The sequence below is a fragment of the Mangifera indica genome, chromosome 3 (genome assembly GCF_011075055.1).
Source record: "Mangifera indica cultivar Alphonso chromosome 3, CATAS_Mindica_2.1, whole genome shotgun sequence".
Taxonomy (NCBI): Eukaryota; Viridiplantae; Streptophyta; class Magnoliopsida; order Sapindales; family Anacardiaceae; genus Mangifera; species Mangifera indica.
Window position 1 is genome coordinate 3,115,290 of NC_058139.1, and position 13,850 is coordinate 3,129,139.

The 13,850-nt window shown below is 36.6% G+C and overlaps 2 protein-coding genes and 1 pseudogene across 2 annotated transcripts in view; all 3 read right to left on the minus strand.

Moving 5' to 3' along the window:
- LOC123211655 (quinolinate synthase, chloroplastic) lies at nt 1-5,325 on the minus strand. Its single transcript, XM_044630453.1, has 7 exons — nt 4,428-5,325; nt 3,422-3,706; nt 2,629-2,847; nt 2,133-2,312; nt 959-1,471; nt 532-693; nt 1-452 (listed from the first exon to the last, which is right to left on the minus strand). Exons 1-7 carry the CDS (start codon nt 5,172-5,174, stop codon nt 372-374), a joined length of 2,187 nt encoding a protein of 728 aa, XP_044486388.1. The 5' UTR covers nt 5,175-5,325; the 3' UTR covers nt 1-371.
- Nucleotides 828-13,850, minus strand: part of LOC123211656 (quinolinate synthase, chloroplastic-like) — a 27,210-nt gene continuing 14,187 nt past the window's right edge. The window contains exon 6 of the mRNA XM_044630454.1: nt 828-930. Within this exon, the coding sequence (XP_044486389.1) occupies nt 893-930 (38 nt within the window). The 3' untranslated portion in view covers nt 828-892. The remainder of the gene's footprint in view (nt 931-13,850) is intronic.
- On the minus strand, nt 10,076-11,857 carry LOC123211657 (annotated as a pseudogene).

Below are 13,850 nucleotides of genomic sequence, written 5' to 3' on the forward strand. Positions count from 1 at the left end.
TTGAAGGTCAAAGGAAAATTATTGTCAGAATGTGCATAATTAATCAAAGAGAAGTAATGTGTAGTTATTACAATAGAAATGAAAGGTAAAATGAAATTCAACCTCATTCCATTTATTTCTTATAAGCCTAACTCTCAACCATTATGTAAAAAATCTAATTAACCACCAGGAGAGAAAGACCGACCAATAGAAGCTGTTCATAACTAAAATTGTACACCAAAATCCTATCATAAAATAGCTTTATTTTCAGAATCCCTCCTTGCCAACAGCCTCTCCTTCAAAAGACTTCCCACCTGTGGTTGGCTCCCCATTCCCTTCTTCCAACTTTCAGTGAACCGGTGCTGCTTCAATAAATTTTGGGGAATATATTCTCAACTTGATAATGTTGACCTCCCACTGCCATAAGGATGAAGGACCTGATTCACAAGCTTCTCCGGCAATTCTTTCTTACCCTGCAAAAGATAACAAAATAAGGTTGAATCAGAAAGTTCTATCATTGGGGAGTCTTGAAATTTTCAGAACTATATATGCCTGGAAGTGTCTCATGTGTAATATCGGCTCACACCCAACATCAGCAATTGATTTTCCTAGAGGGGTTCGCAACTTAAATCGCTCTGCTTCATATGCCTTTAGCTTATTGTTCTCATCAGGCAAATGGTGGCAGATTTTCAATAGTGACGTCAGAGAATTCATCTGCAAGTAATCAGTAAATAACAAGTCAGAGGCCCCATTTAATATGCTTTAAAATAACAACTTTCATCTATACAATTAAGTTTTGTTTTGTTCCTTCAATTTGTAATCTCCGATATGGTGTGTCAATACCATGGTATTTTCAAGTCTCCAACTTGGTGCTCCAGTTGGAATCATGCAAAAGATAACATTGATTCTTTGATTAAATATACAATGGGAGTAATGACACGGGCAGAGAATGTGCTGATAAAAGAAAGGACAGACTCACCTTCATATATGGACAGGATGCACAGCCACCATGAATAGAACACCCCTCTCCACTAGCAACTCCAGGTATAATAGGTAAAATGACATCACCCAAATTAACCGAATTTAGGCTTGGAGATGAACTAGTTGATGTTCCTGTCATTGAGTCTGATGAAACAGGAAAGACAATTTCAACATTAACTTTTGCTTCCCCTGAAGAGTACTTTGCAGAGCCGAACAAACTGCGGACTGCTGCAACAATTGAAGTCACCATTCCTGTCTCTGTTCCCAACACAAATTGGAGGTGGTCATTGGCATCTCTATCTAATGCCTCTTGAACCCTTTGTTTTATGAAATCTAGAATATTCTGAGTGGAACCCACCACCCCCATTCCTCTTTTCTTTGCTTCCATTGCCAAAGAGAACATTTCTCCTGGGACTTCAAGATGTGCAGTTAAGAACGCATCACAATACATTTCATTGATCTTCTCCACAACTTCATGCCCAAAAAGATGATGTACAACACATGTACCATCCTGATGCAAACATGTCATAAGGTCAGACAAATAAAAGACAGCAGATCTGACAAGGCCCAAGCCTTGAAAAGAAGGACAAACAGAAAAGGTAGCTAGTTAGGTTTGAAAATGTTTCAAAAACACATGGTAAAATGACCTGCACTTGATATACATATAAAGTTATAGATGCCATCATTTTGGGGCAGGAGAAACATATTATACCAAAAACATTCTATGAAAATTTCGTTTGCACCTACAAATGAGTACCAAACCATAAGACATCTAAGTCTCCTAAAAGATTACACGTCATCAGGTAACATTCCAACAGATAGATAGAACCACCAATTATAGACTATTGATGAAGGACATATGGATAAAAATTATCTAGGGAGACCATCATGTCGTGCTTCTCTCGAGCAGATATATTTTTTGGTCTAAGAAGCGCTATTGATTAATATGTTTATATAAAATAATCTCAAAATAACCTGATAATTAGAGGAAATATTTTGGGATGCTGAATGAAGCAATAAATCAGTAACCAAATAAACACACCCAAGCTTCCATGGAGGCATTGAACTGATAACACCATGAGTACAACCGAATCATATGTGGTACAATGTACACTATTCAAAGAAGTTCCATCATGTCCTTATTCCTCAAGAACCAAAAAGAGAATTTTTACCTGATAATAATGCAGGCGAGGTAGCAATGATTTAATTGAGTCTCTATTGTGTTTTGGATGGATTCCAGCAATCTCTGCATCACTCATTACAGTCATCTGTTGGAATAGCTTTGCAATATTTGCACCCATGTAAGAGTCAGGCCCATACCATACGGTCAAATCTGGAATCTGAGCAAATGCCTGCAGGGAAAAAATTAATAGGAGAAAAAAATTAAATTGGAAAACATTATTACTTAGATCAGTTGAGATTTTAATCTTGCCCCCAAGAAAAGAACATCCATACGGTTGTTTAAACACCTATGATGACCAAAAATGGCTCTTGCTTGCCAAGACTAGAACCAATTGCTATGTCTCATAATTCTTGGCCTCATACATCAGTAAGTTTACAAGTTACTTGTGCAGGGAAAGCACTTTCCTAAAAGAGTTTGGCAAAGCATAAATTGGAGCATTGTAGCACAAATAAAGTAAATGAACATAAGATCATTTTGATACCAACCTGCAAAATAGTTTGCACAACATTAGAAGAAGTACAGGTAATTGTAGGCACAAGTTCATGAGCATAAGCTTTTGTCTCAAGTGAAGTATTGATGTAGATAACATGCATAGAAGGAGGACAACTAGAAGCAGCCTCAAGGTAATTCATATAAGCAGGCGTAGCTGCAGCATCAGCCAGAGAACAACCAATGCGCTCGTCTGACATCCTGTACACACCAACCTGCATTGGAAAGCCACCGATAAACAAAAAAAACATGAAATGCTTACCATAAATTGAACTCTGGTAAAAAGATCAAATTCCATCTATTTCATGCCAAAGTCAATAAGAATCAGAATGAACAGAAGTATTATCCTTCTTGCATCTTAACTGTCCAATCATAAAAATATTCTCTAGATACAATCCCGGGATTGAAAGGACTAGATCAAAAACAAAATATTATAGTAATATGAACGAAAAGGTTCATCTTTCAAGCTTGCACGAGTAAAAGCTTCAAAAAAGTATGAGTATCATCTATTCTTTAGAGGTTGTACCACGGTCAGTCCCCACGTGCAAGCAAGCCTACATCTTGAAGCTCTATTTCCTTGTACAAGTCCCTTATTCTACTGGTGATGCAATTCATATGGTAAAAACAGTGGCCTTATGATGGAGATACTGAGTTCCAAAAACAAAAGTTCGCATACAGTTGAGACATTGATTTCAAGGTAATTTAAATTATTCATCAGTTTAATTCAGTCAGTAATGAACAGATAAAGAGCTCAATAAACAATAGGAGTTAGGAGCAAAAAGCATGTACATTTTGAAAGCCGGCCTGATCAAGAATTGCACGCACATTTTCTGACATGAAATCTACACCTAGAACTGTTATGAATTGGCATCCAGCTATAGCCATCTTCACAGCTGTGTCAGCCATGACCAATGAATCAGATATATGAATGTGGGGCCAATGCTTCTGTGCAGCAGTTAAGACACCTTGGACTTCGGGGTCCATGTAAAAATGAGCAACGATGCCAATTTTCTTCTCCTTTAGCTCGTTGACAAGTTCTAAAACTGTAGACTCATCAGGGAACAAATATCTCGCCTGCAATCAAACTAGAATGGAAGTTAGGATTTTAATTCAGCCAATAAATTACTAGGAGAAAAATTAAATTGGAAAACATTATTACTTAAATCAGTTGAGATTCTAATCTTGCCCCCAAGAAAAGAATAACACCCATACGGTTGTTTAAACACCTATGATGAGCAAAAACGGCTCTTGCTTGCCAAGACTAGAACCAATTGTTATGTCTCATAATTCTTGACCTCATACATCAGTACATTTACAATTGAATGCATATTGTTATTTATCGAGAAGACAATGATGGAAACCTTACAATAACTTATAATTTAAGATTTCCAGTAAAGAGCCTTAAAAAGTATTGAAAACTTTTGGAGACGCATGATTTATCATATTCCATGGGAATTATCAGTATTAAAAGTAACCAGCAACATGGAAACCAGATATCATCAAGAAGGATAGCAGTGAACTTAGACGTTTATCATTGATAACATTGAAAAAAATAAAAATAAAAATCTTCAGTAACTCCACAATTGGACTGACGATACCCCTGGCCCATCGAAGAGTATTTTCCAAAGCTAAAAGACCAGTTAAGACCACAAGTATATTGAGTTGAAGTTTTCTTCTTTTAACAATTTATCAAACACACCGATGCAGGACGCAATTAACACATAAACACCTATCAAACGATCGATTACAATTATACTACTATATTCAATAGGATTGAAGAAACAAAGATGCTAACCTGGGCCTCAGCATAGCTACCTTTGGCTTGAACACCATCTTTGGTCACAACCAAAGACGGAAAAGGCTCAAACAACGCCTTTCCTTCTCTCTCTGCTACCAAAAGTTTAGTCCTTTTTTGCATGCTAATCAAAACATTATGCCATGTGTTCACCCTCGACCTCTCCCCACCAAGTAACCCCACATTCAACGCCGCCAAATCCTCCGTCCTCACTCTCAACACCTCCTCAGGTGCCGCCCCATCAAAAACCGAAACCAAACAGTAACAAAACCCCCTCGCAATCTCCGAATCACTATCAGCTCTAAATCTCATTTTATCATCTTTATCCAGCGTAGCCTCGAGCCAGACCTGGGCAGTGCAGCCCATCACTCGGTTCGAGTCCACCCGGGAAGAGTCCGGGAGAGAAGGCAAGAGTGTTGAATAGTCGAGAAGACGCTTAACACGGTCGATAGGTTCCGTCAAAGATTGAAACTCGGTGATGAAATGATGGAGCTTCCGCGGCAAAATATCAGCGGTCTCTGAGGGAGAGAAAGTGAGAGCCCCGCGGGAGAAAGACGAGAGAGTAGGGTTTTTAGAAGCGGGTTCAGGAGATTGAATGCCTTTGACTGATTTAAAGAAGGGATAAGATCTTGTTTTTTTGGTTTTGTACAGGTTGGAAAAGAGTGTTTTAGAATTAAGGTTATTCGCCTTGTTTGAGGAATAAAAAAGTGAAGTCGTAGAAGAAGAAGGAGAAGCAATAGTTTCCATGCCGAAAGAAAGTTGCAGAGAGAACAAGATTGCGGTTGAAGTATAAGCAACGAGCCTGAGAAGGGTAAAATTATAACCTTGAGATGCGGACAACTTAAGAAATTAATGTATGGATATGAAACCAGGACACGGAGGGCCGCTTATTAATAAGAGGCGTGGCGGCCGAGACCTTAACAAATATATATATATATATATATATATATACACACACACAGAGACATACATACATACATACATACATACATATGATAAAAACGAGCCCACGCGCATTTAATTGTAGCCAAGAGCCCAAGGCAAAACGTAAACAAGCCTAACACCTCTCTTCTCTCTGTTTTTAACCAAATTGATGGCTGGGTTTATTTTCCTCTACTTTTTTTCACGGTCACTGTGTGTCAAAGCCAAAATGCCAAATTTTTTAGTTGTGTGAAAACACATGGAAAAGTGAAGAATGGATGTGAAGAGTTTGTGGAGTCGAGAACTAATTTGAGTCCTATGTCTTGATTGGTCATCTTGCTTTGACTAACAAAATCCATTTTTAGTTTTGAAATCTGTTAAATAGGATTTAGTCAATAAAGAAGGGAATGACCCCTAGTGCATGTATGGCTTCTGTACAATACAACTGATAGGAGGACTTCTAGTCCACAAAAAACTGTATTTGCCTTTGCCAAGATACACACGGCGCCTGGAAAATGAGATGCAAATGAAAATTTCCAGAAAATGAAGAGAAGTTTATGAGGACTTGAAGTCCTATAAGTTGTTTGAACAGAAGTCAAACTTGCACTAGGGGCCATTCCCTTCTTTAATGAAATGTCCAAGGTGGGGTTCATCTTTGCCAAAAAAGTGCAAAAGAAAAGTTGTTCAAGATTGATTTGGATTCTTCATTTCACACCCACTCAAAATTGATAATTGGGATTTGAAAGATGCCATGATTCTATTTTTGTTAATGGCTTTGGACTTGATACATTTCCTCATGATTCCTGCCCACTAGACAGTTATGCTTAAAGGAGTTCAACCACCCAGCAACCATGAACGGTCCACAGAGAGAGATATATTTAAAATACATATATGTTGACTGAGAATATGCTATTTCCGAATTCCCATACCAATAAACAATTTTTTATTTGCCAGGGCATAGCAGAATGTTTGCAAGTACTACAAACAAAATAGTTCTATCCTAAGAGATAGAACTAGAATGAGATTATTTCGAATCAATTCGATTAGAAAATATTGATCTAACTTCAACATTCTAAACCCAAACCTTTGTCTCTCCTTCTCCCTTGTTTCTAAACTCTCTCAGACTCCAACACCACCCTTTCCTAACAGACCTTCTACCACCCCTAGTACTGTTACAGCCAACAGGATTTTAATCCAACTATATATAGAAGATGACATCTTCTTCCTGTTACTTAATTACAAAGTAGCACGAAAACTTATAATAGGGTGCGTTTTCACGTTTTGAAAATGTTAATGTTTTTGAAACTCTCAGAAATTTGTAGGAAACGTTTCGGGTTATTTCGAAATTTTTAAAAAATTTTGAAACACGTTTTTTTAGAAAAAAAACTCGTAAAATCTATTAAACACATATCTTTTATATTTTCAAACTGAAAATGTCATTAAATCTCATATTGAATTTATCTCCTCTATACTCTTCGATGTGTTATTCATCTTTTTTCCGACATATCATATAGATTAGTGTGTATTATTATTTTTTCTTACAAATCTACGTGTGTTTACTCAAGAACAATTTACAATAGATTCTATAATTCTATTTTATAGTATTCTTTTTCTTCATTTTTTTTTATTATTTATTTTTATATTATACAAGTTTATGTATTTTTGTTATAACAAATTTAGTATTTATAAAAAACCCTTATATTTTTTATATTTATAAGTTTTCTTACGTTTTCGTTTCCTATATTTTTTTAAAAATGCGTTTCCATGATTCCGTTTTCGTGTTTCCACCTTTCTCCGTTTCTGTTTCCGTGCTACATAGCTTAATTATATTATTCTTCTTCTTCTTCTACTTGTATAATTGAAAAGGTCTTAACACTGAGTGTGCTCTTCTTTTTGTTTTGCTTTGCTGTTCGTCCTTTGAATATGCAAAGAATGGAGTGCTTCTCTGTGTCTTTTACAATACCCACCATACTTCCACTTTCCGTGAACATAGACTACTGGAAGTTTGAACCTTTCATTCCACAGGATGCTTGCTCCTCGAATATAATGCCAAATCCTCATTCAATACATATATATTTTTTAATTTATGAAACCTTAGAAACAGACATTTGATGTTGGATCCTGACAGGTGAAAACATCGTAAAAGTCACCAACCTTAAATTTGATCAGTCATCAAGTTTGTTAGTATTCGTGTAAGACTTTAGCATGCTGACATATAGCAGATATATAAGGGATCTCCATTTGTGCCTTCTTTGTACATATTTTACGTTTCAACTTATGTCCACCAATAAAGAAACTTCAAGCTTTCCTCTAGAAATTAAGTTACGCTAGTCAGACTTTTCTGTAATATATGTATCAAAGTCCAACAGAAAGGAAAGTTGACGATTATCTTGCAGTCCAGCAACAGTGAATTGTGAGCCCACTAGTAGAAGCAATGAATATCAAAATGATAGGCCGGCCAAGCGGCCTCCCATTGGTTTCTTTCATAACAAGCTTCCCTCTCCAGATTCGTTCAAACTTTTTACTTCGTTTTCCTTCATCTATGCTAATAATTTAGAACACCTTCACATAATCAGACACCATTTGTGTCATCATGGTTTCTCTTCCTAATATCATTTGTTTCTGCATTCTGATTTTCCTCGTCAAAACTGTTCACTCTCGACAATCCTATGATAAATCAGACTGCAGCTCACAATCACAAATTTCAGGGTCCAATTACCTTTGTAGCTCCAGATTTCCTTGTGATACATACATAGTGTACAGGGCTCAAAAGAATTTCCAGTCGTTGTCCTCCGTGTCATCTCTCTTTCACTTGGGACTTGACAAGCTCCTTGATATCAACAAAATGATTGAAGCTGATGCCAACAATATAACGATTGGTCGAGAGATCATCATTCCAATCAACTGCTCTTGCACCGGCCGGTTCTCTCAAGCCATTGTCATGTACAACTTTTCTAACTCAGATTCATTTGCTTCAGTTGCCTGTGGAGTTTTTGAAGGGTTGGTGAAAGCACTAAGTCTTGCCGAAGAGAACCCAGGTGATCCTCATCAATCTACGATGAGGGTGCCTGTCCGATGTGCTTGCCCTGATGCAGATGATAGAAGAAATGGCGTGGAATACCTTGTTACATATCCTGTTATAGAGTATGATAATGCAGATTTAATTGCCGCAAAATTTGGAGTGCCTGAAACCATGATATGGGAGGCCAATAAATTAGCATCTTTTTCAACCATATTCCCTGGAACAACACTGCTTATTCCAACAAAGGATGTTCCCTTTGTGAACTCGGTTATCAATGCTGATCCAGCTCCCAGCCCTATAGAAGTAATTCCGCTAAAGAAAGTTACATCCAGTACAGAAACAACTATATTGCATAGACAGCTAGTTCTTGGAGTAGGTATTATTGCGGCAGTGATTCTAATGATTATGCCTTTTAGTGCATTTATATGCATCAGAAGAAAGAATCATCCTAGGAATTTTCAACCTTTATCTGCTAAAAGTTCAGGGTCATCAAATCTCTCACCTGATTTTCTTGATGGAGTCTCCAAGTTAAAGTACTCGCTGGTAAATTATAGCTTGGAGGAGCTAAGGATTGCAACTGAGCATTTCGATAAGGCTTCTGTGATCGGCAAAGCATTATACAGGGGAAGGATAGACGGTTTGAATGTGGCGGTAAAGCATATGAGTTCAGAAGATGCTGCTCGCCATATCATAAGCATATTGACAAAGATCAATCACCTAAATGTTCTGAGGCTTGAGGGATGCTGCTATGGGAGCACACCTTATTTGGTGTTCGAGTTTGCAGAGAATGGTAGCTTAAAGGATTGCTTGTTGAATGCTAAGATGTCTAAGCAGCTTACTTGGGCTAAAAGAATGCAGATTGCTTTTGATCTGGCAGTGGCTATTCATTACATACACTACTGTACTAAACCTGCTTATGTTCATCGAAACATAGATAGCACAAGCGTTCTAATAACCATGGATTGGAGGGCAAAGATTTCTGGATTTAGTTTGGCAAAACCTTTGATTTGGAGCAATGAGAAGGAAGAGACTAACTGGAATGAATCAGTGGTGGTGGGTACAGAAGGATATTTTGCACCTGAGTATCTCAGTGATGGGATTGCTTCCCTCAAGGTGGATGTATTTGCATATGGAGTTGTTTTGCTGGAGTTGATATCGGCCAAAGAGGTTACCGTGGGGGGAAATTTTTTGAAAGATTCTGTCAATTTTTTGGAAGATGCAGGGTTTGAAACCTCTTCCGGGTCCGTGGATGAGTTGAAAAAATTCTTGGATCCAAATTTGGAGGGTGATTATCAGTTAGGTGAGGCTATGTGTTTGGCACTCTTGGCGAAGGCTTGTATTCAGAATGACCCCTTACACAGACCCACCATGAACGATGTTCTGAAGGCTCTTTCAAGAATAGTTTGATGTGTACTAATTCCAAGGGTGATCTGATGCCAATCTCAGCAAATTGTACATGGTAGTAAATGTGACATTTTGCTTAACATATGGTGAATTAAACATCTTCTCATATCTTTTTTTAATGCATTTGCTTTAAACAATGAGGTGTTTAATTGGCTCGGACCACCATGTTTATTGGTTACAATATGATTTATAAGTAGCAGGTATTAGTAATATAATTGAATTGACCAAAAGGATTGAATCAAGAAGAAACATTCTTGCTATCATCCGGGATTTAGAACTGTAAATCTCCAGAGAGGTTTGGTATTGTCAACAGGTGGAAAATATTTTTGATGCTTTTGATTTGATTACTCACTAAATACAAGAAACAGTTTCTGACACTAACAACAAAAGGAAGTCTGAGAACTCAGATCACTTACAGATTAAAAACGGCTTACTGGAACAGGACGAAGAGGCACTTTCCTGCGAATCAGTAGCCTATAAACATCACTCATGTCAAGATCTTCCCCTCTTGCGCCATCAGGTAACTGCCAATCAAACCAGTACAGCAGATTGGCTAACACATATTCAGTTTCTGCAATTGCTAATGAAATCCCAGGACAGCCCCTTCGCCCAGCTCCAAATGGAAAGAATTGACTGTGTTGGCCCGTAAAATCAACAGAACTATTAAGAAACCTCTCAGGGACAAACTCTTCAGGCCTGTCCCACAATTTGGGATCCCTTTGAATTGCCCAGGCGTTGATAAGCACAATTGTTTTCGGTGGAACATCGTACCCTTGTAGCTAGTGCTAGCAATTGTTGCCCGAGTAATCATAGCCGGAACATGCAATCTCATGGTCTCTTTGACAACGCATTTTAAGTATTCCATTTGATTAACATCATTTTCTTCTACTTTGGATTTTTTACCCACCACTCTTCTCACCTCCGCTTGCACTTTCCTCATCTCACTAGGATTTTTAACAAGCTCCGCCATCGCCCATTCCAGTGTTGTAGCTGTATTATCAGTACCTCCAACAAACATGTCCTGAAATAAACAAATTAAAACAATGCTAAACAAGTGTCTATGCGAGCCTCAGATCAAAAAATTTGAGAAATACTAACCAACAAGATTGCTTTGATGTTTTCCCTAGTGATGCCAATTTCAAGACTTCCATCCTTCTGTAGATGAAGAAGAATATCTAACAAGTCTTTCTCATCAGACTTATCATCACTACTATTCAAGATTTCACGTTTTCCTCTCATTTGATCAAGAAAACTACGTATTTCTCCTGAAGTTGTTTTCAATTTCGCAGTTAAGCCGGTTAGATTATCCAGCCATCCTAAAAATGGAAACGGATCTTCGAAGCAGAAGTATCCTATAAGGTCCATTGCACTTCTGGACAATTCCGAGAAACTCTTATTCGTTTCTTCTTCATATACCCGACCAAGAGCAGATCTGAAAATAACATTGTTCGATATAACAGCAAACATCTGAGTAAAATTAACTGCATCTCCACTAAGACTTGAATCTCTAATTTTCTCAATCATGTTTGCAACTTCTACTTCCCTCCCAAACTGAAATGCCTGTACCCTTCTTTGGCTCAACAGTTCCTAAACACAAATCTTCCTTACTTGTCTCCAGTAATCACCAAAGGGACAAAATGCTATGTCACAGCATCCATAGAAGAGAGCTCTGGCAGCTCTTGTTTGAGACTGTATAAGAAAGCATCTTGGGTCTTAAAAAATATCGCTTTAGCTATCTCTGCAGATGAAACTATGAGAAATGGGGTGTGACCCAAGTGTAAGAGCATGATCGGGCCGTACTTCTCGGATAGATTTCGGAGAGAGTGGTGGAGGCGTGCGCCTATCTGGTGAAGACTGCCTATTATCGGTAGCTTTGGTAGAGAAGGAGGGAAATTAAGCCCTTTATTTCTGGTGAGGTTAAACAGATGCAGAAGGCAGAAAGAGAAAACGATTAGTGATGTGAGGATGGCACCCAATGTAGTTGTTTGGTTCACCTCTTGCCACCATTGATACAACAAATTCAACTGATCCATTCCCTGTCAGTGCTGGAAAATTTCCTGAAAGACGTTGAATTGTAAGGGCATTTATAATTTATCGTCGTTATTAATTGTTTATGCAGTCCAGCTTGTAATCAATATTGAAGGTATGGCCAATCTCTCGCTTAAATGATTTAAACATAACAATAAACATAAGGACTTCACTAATGAAATAGCCGAATTAGATCATCTTCACACTCACACATAATATGCGAGTGTGTCATTATAGACTAATGATGTTGAATTGTAAGGGCATTTATAAAGGTATTATCAGAATAGTTTTATATTTACGTTAAGATAAGGACTAAAAAAAATTGTATGCTCAAACTCAACAACTCAAGTTGGTTGGCAGTAGGCATTAGTTTATAGCTTGACCTCGTCACCTATATTACCGATCAGTTCTTGCTTTTATTAATCCGTAATTACTGGATCACCGCCTGGGAATATGTTTATATGGTTGATTTGACCATTGGGATTGTTGCGCAAACAGTAGACACCCTACACAATCGCGATTCTATCAAGATAGCCTAAGCGTGATTAACAATTTTAAATGATTATCCAGGTCCAAAAATGAAAACCCTTATGTGTCTTTTAGTCTAAAGATCTTTGTTTACCTGCAGAAGTTTTCCATAAGATCATGGCATGAGAGAAAATTTAAATTTTCTTTGCGACCTAGCAGTGTTCCTATAAGAGAAGTTAACAGTGACAAAATGTCATTAACTTCTCCCCATTTTGGCCGCCTGGTAATTATTTGTCAATCAAACAAATTCAACATATCGGCTAATTGGCGCATGTTCAGCTTGTGCAGTTGCAAATGATTTTCCTGGGCAACTCCAACCTCTACCAAATGGAATATATTGGAATTCTTGGCCTTTCAGATAATCAACCCGGTCGATTTCCAAACCTTTCAGAGAGAAACTCCACAGCTTTGTCCCAACATTTCGGATCCCCCTGAATAGGCCATGTATTGATCAACACTCTAGTATTCAGTAACTCTCATGCTGTGTTTGCGTTTCTTAATCTTTAATTAAAATTAATTTAATTACATAATAATATATTATCCATATACTTAAATTATATATAAAAAAATTATATATAAAAAAATATATGAATATAATGTTATTATTGTAATAAATAGGCACAGGAGAGAACTTATACTTATATTTGAAAAAATTGGACCGGGCTCTTCACCGGGTCAAAGTCCAATTCAGTTATTAAAATTCAACCCAGCCGAGCTCCTGTTTGGGCCAGACGAGGCACCGGGTTAATGCGACTAAATTCCGGTTGAGAATTGTGTGGATTAGTACATTCTCAGTTGAAATCTCACAAATTAGTGCGGCTTTAATAGAGAATTGCACTAATTAATGTGATTATTGTCTGAAATTACATTGATAAGTACAATTCTAGATATTACCCATGGTAAATATAGTTAAATAACACTGATTACTGTAGTTGACTTTTCACATGATTATCAAAGGAAAACGTTAAAGAGGCCTTTGATTAGAAGTAGATAAAAAAAATTATATATGGTAATTTATTTTTTATTATTTTTATTTAATTTATAACTGACAAAAAATTTTAGTAATAGTTTATTATTGATAATGGTATGACAAATAATCTAAGAAGGTTTGATTAAGGTAGATAAAATTACTCTACTAATATATATTTTGTTATTTGTATTTTTTAGTTTATAATTAATAATATATTTTGGTATCCTTCTATCACTAATGACTATATGACAAATAATATAAAGAGTAATTTTATTATCACCTTTATCTTAGAAATTAAAAACTTACTAATCTAATATTAATTTATTATAATTATATTTTTATTTATTAATTTTTTGAAACAAAAATAGCCGCATGTTCAATTAATATAATAAATAATACAAAAAAATTTTAGAATAATTATAATCAAAAGTATTTAAGTAAAATAATATCTTATTATTTTTTTGTTACCTCTAACTAAATATAATAATTATATAGAATCTTTCCATTTTAATAATTAAATATTATCCAAATCAACTTTGCACTAAAAGTA

What these genes read in the sequence shown, in the direction of transcription:
- LOC123211655 (XM_044630453.1), bottom strand. Translation starts at nt 5,174, where the DNA reads ATGGAAACTATTGCTTCTCCTTCTTCTTCTACGACTTCACTTTTTTAT. An exon ending in CTCGCCTGCATTATTATCAG is followed by an intron (nt 1,472 to 2,132) that starts GTAAAAATTCTC and finishes TGTTTGCATCAG; the next exon opens with GATGGTACATGTGTTGTACA. An exon ending in TACACATGAGACACTTCCAG is followed by an intron (nt 453 to 531) that starts GCATATATAGTT and finishes TATCTTTTGCAG; the next exon opens with GGTAAGAAAGAATTGCCGGA.